The sequence below is a fragment of the Poromitra crassiceps genome, assembly GCF_964638095.1.
Source record: "Poromitra crassiceps genome assembly, contig: HAP1_SCAFFOLD_143, whole genome shotgun sequence".
NCBI classification, from domain to species: Eukaryota; Metazoa; Chordata; class Actinopteri; order Beryciformes; family Melamphaidae; genus Poromitra; species Poromitra crassiceps.
In genome coordinates this window covers 116387-125000 of record NW_028152222.1, presented here as the reverse complement: position 1 = coordinate 125000, position 8614 = coordinate 116387, and the positions used below count along the sequence as shown (strand labels likewise).

The 8614-nt window shown below is 43.6% G+C and overlaps 1 protein-coding gene across 1 annotated transcript in view; it reads right to left on the bottom strand.

The window, feature by feature from the left end:
• The window catches only part of LOC310770645 (prickle-like protein 2), a gene marked incomplete at its 3' end in the record, with an annotated part of 27682 nt that extends 19417 nt beyond the window's left edge, over positions 1–8265 (bottom strand). The window contains exons 1-2 of the mRNA XM_083663388.1: positions 8121–8265; positions 1507–1620 (exon numbers count right to left, since the gene is read on the bottom strand). Of these exons, the coding sequence (XP_083519514.1) occupies positions 1507–1620; positions 8121–8252 (246 nt within the window). The 5' untranslated portion in view covers positions 8253–8265. The remainder of the gene's footprint in view (positions 1–1506; positions 1621–8120) is intronic.
• Between the last annotated feature and the right edge of the window lie 349 nt (positions 8266–8614).

Below are 8614 nucleotides of genomic sequence, written 5' to 3'. Positions count from 1 at the left end.
CACACCTGGTCAACACAGTTCATCACATAGTGTTATAGTAACACACCTGGCCAACACAGTTCATCATCACATAGTGTTATAGTAACACACCTGGTCAACACAGTTCATGTTGGGACGGCATTAGCTCGGGAGGTAGAGCAGGTCGGCCAATGACTCAAGGGTTGGCGGTTCGAATCCCGCTCCCTCCCAGCTGTTGTCGTTGTGTCCTTGGGCAAGACACTTAACCCTCATTGCCTCGTATGAATGGGTATGAATGTCTATGAATGTTGGTGGTGGTCGGAGGGGCCGTAGGCGCAAAATGGCTGCCACGCTTCCGTCAGTCTTCCCCAGGGCAGCTGTGGCTACATCACCCGTAGCTTACCACCACTGGTACGAATGGTGTGAATGAATAATGATTCCTGTGAAGCGCTTTGGGTGTCTAGAAAAGCGCTATATAAATCCAATCATTATTATTATTATTATCATCACATAGTGTTACAGTAACACACCTGGTCAACACAGTTCATCACATAGTGTTATAGTAACACACCTGGTCAACACAGTTCATCACATAGTGTTATAGTAACACACCTGGTCAACACAGTTCATCATCACATAGTGTTACAGTAACACACCTGGTCAACACAGTTCATCATCACATAGTGTTATAGTAACACACCTGGTCAACACAGTTCATCATCACATAGTGTTACAGTAACACACCTGGTCAACACAGTTCATCATCACATAGTGTTACAGTAACACACCTGGTCAACACAGTTCATCATCACATAGTGTTATAGTAACACACCTGGTCAACACAGTTCATCATCACATAGTGTTATAGTAACACACCTGGTCAACACAGTTCATCATCACAGTGTTACAGTAACACACCTGGTCAACACAGTTCATCATCACATAGTGTTATAGTAACACACCTGGTCAACACAGTTCATCATCACATAGTGTTACAGTAACACACCTGGTCAACACAGTTCATCATCACAGAGTGTTATAGTAACACACCTGGTCAACACAGTTCATCATCACATAGTGTTATAGTAACACACCTGGTCAACACAGTTCATCATCACATAGTGTTATAGTAACACACCTGGTCAACACAGTTCATCATCACATAGTGTTATAGTAACACACCTGGTCAACACAGTTCATCATCACATAGTGTTATAGTAACACACCTGGTCAACACAGTTCATCACATAGTGTTATAGTAACACACCTGGTCAACACAGTTCATCATCACAGTGTTACAGTAACACACCTGGTCAACACAGTTCATCATCACAGAGTGTTATAGTAACACACCTGGTCAACACAGTTCATCACATAGTGTTATAGTAACACACCTGGTCAACACAGTTCATCATCACAGTGTTGCAGTAACACACCTGGCCAACACAGTTCATCATCACTTCACATCATCCATGCCACATCTGTCTCTCAGACAGTGCTTCAAAGCTACTGGAAGTTACATTAAAAACACACAATCTGTTTCCGTACCTCGTTGTCATGTGGTGGCAACTGGTGGAGCAGTTGTTTGATGCGATATTTTTCTCCGGGGCTGTTTATATAGGGAACCTTCTCTTCAGGTAGGGAGTTATAATACTGATGCACCTGAAACAAACACACAAAACAAAGCTCATGGTTCTGAAAATAACTGCAAACTTCAGGTTGTTCAATAATTAGGGGATAAGGTAAGCACTACAGTGAGGTAATCTCGTAGCCATGGCAACTGATTCATTATGCATTTATTGTACTGAGGTAAAGGTAGGCTGGTCGACTTCATAAATCGACCATGTCTGATGATTTCGTTTTAGTGGTGCTATATGCCTGGAAATGGTTCAAACCCACTCAAATGAACGTGAAAGCAGGTTCAAACTAATTTATGGTGGCCTTCAGGGGCATAGAGTTTGTTTTTGCTCGGCACTCCATCTTCATTGTCCTTGACATTCAGTGTGTGGAATTGAAAATGTGTGAGACAGTAAATTCAGAGTGGTGTGCTGCTGCAGTAGATGCAACCTTGAACAGCATCGCAACAGCATCAAGTTTTCACCAGTCTAAGAGAGATAAACAGTATAGCCTGCTATTACATTTCCAAGATTGGCAAGGTGGGTACAAAGGCGTAGTACTAGCCGAAGGAACCTGGATCCAGTAGATTTTTGCTTTCTGTAAATAAATAAATCATTATTGCAACTTTTAACGCTATATTGGACTAAAACTTCTCACCACACCAGCCAATGCTCCAACTGCTGAAGAAACCTGCGCAGGTTTCTAACTCGAGTTAGTCTCAGGTTTGTGTTACTGCGTTGCACTTAGCATTCAAGCTCCAGAAGAACTTGTGTGTTGGCTAGCTGCACTCCTCTTATATTTGCAAGTAAAAAAAGATAAAGATAAAAGAATATAATAAAAATATGATGGTTTGAGAAGTACACATCATCTGATCGCACAAAGGACTCTTCTCATACATGTCACTGATTTTCAATACAGTCTTTGACATAAAGTGATCTGCTTTTCACTGCAGACTAAAGCTCTATATTGTTGAAATGGCTGTGGAGCAATTTGCATAATTAGCATAATTTAATCACATGGTGTCACATCTGCATTTACCACCAACATCAATCAGAATGCATTTCCACACATTTTCTTCAACCCTTTTCACACATGCAGCGTATCCCTGAAATGTCCAGGGACATTTCCTGCATGGGGTTGTAATGGTAAAATGTCTAAATTGCTTTGTTGATTCATCAATAATCATTTGCTCGTTCAATAATTTTGCTCTCACAGGGTCATGTGTGAATGGGAGCAGGGATCGATATCCAGGGAAATTCTTTCCCACCACACAAGACCTCGTAACATTTTTCAGGGAAAACCCCGGTGTCGGTGCAGAAATGGCTCACCTTCAATATCTGCTCGGGTAGGCATTTGATTGGCTGTATGCCGGGCACGTGGTAGGACTAACGTTGGCAAAATGGCAGACAGCTTTAGATTAGCTAACAAGCTAACGCTAAGCTACTGATGTTATCCAACATGATAGACATTAAAATTGTGAATCAGGGTTAGGGTTACGCCCCCCACTCTGCAACTAGAATGAGTGGCTTTGAAAGACTTTAATGGTACAGTCCTGACACCTCTCCACACACACAGCTCCACACCTTATGCCTCTAACCTTGCAAGGCAGCTGGATTCACGCCAGATCATGAGATCTGATCACGCGGCAGGTGGATTCACACCAGATCATGAGATCCGATCACGCGGCAGGTGGATTCACGGCAGATCAAGAGATCCGATCACGCGGCAGGTGGATTCACGCCAGATCATGAGATCTGATCACGCGGCAGGTGGATTCACGCCAGATCATGAGATCTGATCACGCGGCAGGTGGATTCACGGCAGATCAAGAGATCCGATCACGCGGCAGGTGGATTCACGGCAGATCAAGAGATCCGATCACGCGGCAGGTGGATTCACGCCAGATCATGAGATCTGATCACGCGGCAGGTGGATTCACGCCAGATCATGAGATCTGATCACGCGGCAGGTGGATTCACGGCAGATCAAGAGATCCGATCACGCGGCAGGTGGATTCACGCCAGATCATGAGATCCGATCACATGGCAGTTGGATTCACGCCAAATCATGAGATCTGATCACACGGCAGGTGGATTCACGCCAGATCATGAGATCCGATCATGTGGCAGGTGGATTCACGCCAGATCATGAGATCTGATCACGCCACAAAAAAACCCATTTGGCAGCGTCAGGTTTCCTTGCCACATCTATTCTGGCATTGCCACGGCGGCATGTGTGACAAGGTGCAAGATGGAGAAGTTGCTGAATATATGCGTGAACAGTGAAAATCATTAGCGCCTGAAGGTTATCCCAGTAATTCACTGGGAACTGTGTGTGAGAGAGGCTTTAAATAGTAATAATAATAAACCCGTTGTTTTCAGCAGGTCTACACAGCATGGAAAATGTGAATAAGCAGTAGAGAGCAAGAGGGGAAGGGGCCATGGCTCTGTGATGGACTGGAGCCTTCCCAGATCCTCAGTAAGCCCACCCAGATCAGATGCTATGGAGTGTTGATATAGAATGGAATTTCACCACTCTTCATCCCGCTATATAACGCTTCAAATAGTGTCTCTAGCCAAAATGATAAGACCGGTGATGTATAGATTACATGAGGATTTATGGAATTCACTGAACATCTCACATTTGACATACTGCTTTATAGAGAGGAGAGGAACAGAGAGGGGAGGGGTGACCTTGGAGCACACAGATTGCGTGTGTGCGTGTGTGTGTGTGTTTGGGGAAGCAAAACACTTAAACCATAAATAATAATAAATAAATAAATAAATAATGAAAAACTGCATGGAAGTCACACTTGTTTTTATTTATGTCAGCATCACTGCCAAAGTGTTGTTGCCAATTATAGGATTTTAATTTATTTTCACGGTTTGTTCAACAATCATTTCCAAAGCAAGAAGTAGAATCCAAAAATGCCAAAATCTATCTATCTATGATTAGAAATGATGCTGGGGGGAAAAAATGCTGTATTTTCTTGGGTAATTTTTATGCTATATTCTATTTGTAATTTTGTCACAAATAGATTGTTAATTGTCATTTCATCTGTGACTCCATCCTTTATCACTTCTTACAACTAATCTAGCAATAATGTATAATATCAAAACTAGGAACTACGGTATTATGTTCAAACAACTCAATCCGCTAACTGTACTGCATTCACTTGTACATTGTGAAGAACAACAGTGTAACAGTCAGAGAGAAATCTGCTAACTTCAAAACTAGTATCCAGAAGTTTCCAGACTTGAAAAATCATTAAATTCAAGCACGCTTCACAGATTCCCTTCATCTCCTGTCGGACGAGAGAGAGAGGCTGCAGCCTCTTCCAGCGATCTTGTCAAGATGGCTGCCGGGAGGAAAAGACTGTTATCAGCAGCTCAGCCTGTCATCTGTTAACGGAGCCCTAGGAGGACGCCTGCTGCATTACAGTGCACTTACTCGACACTAACCTCGCGTCACCAGGCTCTCTCAGAGGAGAGGCTGGTACCCATTACTACATTACTACAGGGAAACTCATCCGTCCTAAGACCCTGTGTTCCCAGTGTTTCATCCGGTGTTCTTTCTGCTTTGTCCCGCACAGAAGGATGCTTTTATATGGCGTTAGTTAGTTCATTTGATTTTTGTAGCTACATAGCTAGATAACGCGCATCACATTTATTTATGTTACTATGACGCCCGGTTTTCAGAGCAGAATCGTTTTCTTTTGGCCCCAGACTACTCGATACAGACAGAAGTGTTCAGAGCCTGACCCAATAGCTGCACTGAACCGTGCTTATCTGAACCGTCCATTTCCAGTGTTGTGCAAGTTCACACTACACAAGAGCTAGCTCAAAGTTCAGCTCACATAGATTCAAATGAACTAGTTCACGTTCATAGTTCACAATTTAGAATTTTGAACTAAGTTCACATTCCCGAAAAAGGAAGTGCAGTTCTGAGCAGTTCAGTTCGAGCAGTTAATTTCTTCTATATATATATATATATATATATATATAATAAAACTCTCATTGTAATGCTGTGTGTCAGTCAGCGTGTGTGTCTGAGGCAGAGCAGAGGAGGCATTGGAGAGAGAAGCAGAGACAGACACAGCGCGGCGAAATGACAGCAAAACAAACCCCCCAAAAAATCGTATGCAAATTACCACACGCATGTAAACACAATTGGCAATTATCGAGGTAAGAGAGCGAGAACGATAAGAGCAGCGTTCACGCCCGCAGGTGTTTAACGATGCTCACGTTCATGTATTTGCAAAAGGCTGCGCGGCTCGGTTCACCCGTTCACCCAAATATGATGAGCTTGTTCAACGAACAAACTCTTTTAACGCGTTCGTGCACAACGCTGTGGATTTCCCCACTGATGGTCGGACGCACTGGTGATCACACACATTAAATGATTTGTAAATACCTTCTATCAAAATGGGCACACTTGTTTACATTCCCTTGATTATGCGAGTGATTAAAAGGCATTTCAAGTGAAAATTGGTCCAGACAGGCCATTTTGGAATGTGGGTGTAATTAAGACGTTGCCACACATTTGAGTCATCCAAACATTAGCTGGCTCAAATTGCAATGATCACTAAACTAGAGAACACAGAACAAACTTCAATGGAATAAGAAAGGCCATATTCACATGTTTCAGTCCTTTTTATAGAACAAAGAAAGACTTATATGCTTGATGTTATCTTAAGGCGATTAGAGCTATTTTGCCTTTTACTGCAATCTGGAAGGTTTTGGGGGCTTTGTCAAGTCACAGGCCCATATCATCATCATCATCATCATCATATCAGCAAATATCATTACAATACGAACCACAATCCCATACAATTGAATACAAACGGTTGATAAATAATATAGGATGAAATATTTTTAAACGTAGGATTGCGTCATTTTCTGTCCTCTGGACAAACAATGCGGCTAATTGGTGTGGTCATGGTTTGGTTGTGCTTGTTGTCATTCTGCTAGCTCGAGCGCTATGTGACCTTGATTCCTACACAGCGGCAGCTTGAACGCTGACAGCTGAGAAACGTCTCTGCGATTATTCTGGCGTGAAATGTCTTTCTGTGTGATTTCTCTGTGATAAGTGCATGTCAGCCCCGCTACGTCTCTGTGATAAGAGCATGTCATCCGTGCCCTTCCTCCAACGATCCGCCGTCGTTGTTTTACTGCCTTGTCTCAGATCAGTGAATCTTCCATCTCGGATGATTAGGAAAATCTGCACCGACAGACACATTATCGCACACACAAAGAAATTCCTCTGACCAATACGGTTGAATTTGACATGGTCTGGCATTGCAATGCTAGACTAAAAGTTGACTCGAAATAAGCACTGGATGGACTTATACTTATGCTTATCCAGTGCAAGGGGAGGTTATTTATCTTGTGTCACCAGGGCTTTCTTATAGGAGAGAGTCACGGTCACACGCTCATGGATTGGTTATTCCTGGCTGTCCTTTGAAAGAAGATGATTTGAGGTGCTACCTGTAATGTGTGTTTTTCTATGTAAACTTTGTTCAGATAATCTTTTTATTGGATATTTGGAGAGTTATTTGTGATGACTCTTCCCAGAGCTGATGTTCTAACTTCCCTAAATGTCTATGAGTATATATTGTATTATGGTATTTCACTGGTAAATAATAGTATGTATGGATTGGCTGTGACAGCCTTCCCACTTTGTTTTTTTTGATTGGCTGCTTTAGTCTACCTGATGACTTGTCAATTATGTAAATTGTCATCATCACCATCAGGTGTGCCATTAATTAGATCCAGACCTATAAAAACCACTCGGTTATGTAGTGTCTGTAAATCTGAAGAAGGCCATAGGCCGAAACGTCATTTCAATAAAATTTCTTTGCATATGGAGCAGTGAGTGTGCGACACTTTCTTCATCCTCATATTCCTGGCTGTCAATCAAAAGGGGGTGAAGCTAAGTTAGTGACGTGACACGGATGACCTTTTGCCCCCCTCGCTTTCATGTTGACTCACACAGAAGATGGATGCGTCCATTTGCGACAGCGTGTCCATTAGTTTGATGTTGTCACATTAGATGTTCGTAGGCGTCTTGTGTTGTTCTGTCTTGTATGTATATGAATGAGCGTAGTGCTCATCAGAGCGGAGCACTCCTGGACTACCAGAGCGAGCTCGCCGGACAAACGGAGACCTCGCCTGGGCTATTGAAGACAGCTAAGGTGAGCTCTGCTACCTTACTGATGTGACAGCATTGTGTTCATGGTTCCACTGTTTACTTTAAGCTCCTGGACAACGAAGCCTAATGTGAACTAGCGATCCTAGGAGCACTGGGCCGTGACGTGCCTGTGTGTTGCTGGGTTTGGGTAGCCGGATGTCAGACTGAACTGTCAATTTGTTACACTCAATTTCCTTGGCCGGATTCGAAGGTGTGGGCCCACACACACCCACTACTTATTAAATGTGAATGTGAATCTGCTATTTGAAATGGAAGCGAAGGGAAACAACAGATTGGTTGGTTGGTTTTTGTGGGTGTGTGTGTGTGCATGTGTGTGTGTGTGTGTGTGTGTGTACCTGTTCAGGGCTGAGGCCGGGGGGCACCCAGGCGTATTCCTCCAGCGCGCAGCCAGAGTCGTCGTCAGAGGTGGAGTTCCTCTGGAAGTCGTACATGAGCTTGGTGATGGTCTTCTCCATCTCCAGAGACATGTTCCGTCACAACATGCTCCGCAGCGCTGCTGCTGCTGCAGGGGACACGGGGCTTCCTGCTGTGCAGAGAGGAGGCGAGGAACAGAAGAATAAGCGGGGAGGAAAAAAAAACCTTTATTGAAAACTTCCAAGGCTGTTCAGACAAAAGGACCTCCGCTACATGAGAGACTCACTAAGGCTCTTCAGACAAAAGGACCTCCGCTACATGAGAGACTCACTAAGGCTGTTCAGACAAAAGGACCTCCGCTACATGAGAGACTCACTAAGGCTCTTCAGACAAAAGGACCTCCGCTACATGAGAGACTCAGTAAGGCTGTTCAGACAAAAGGACCTCCGCTACATGAGAGACTCACTAAGGCTGT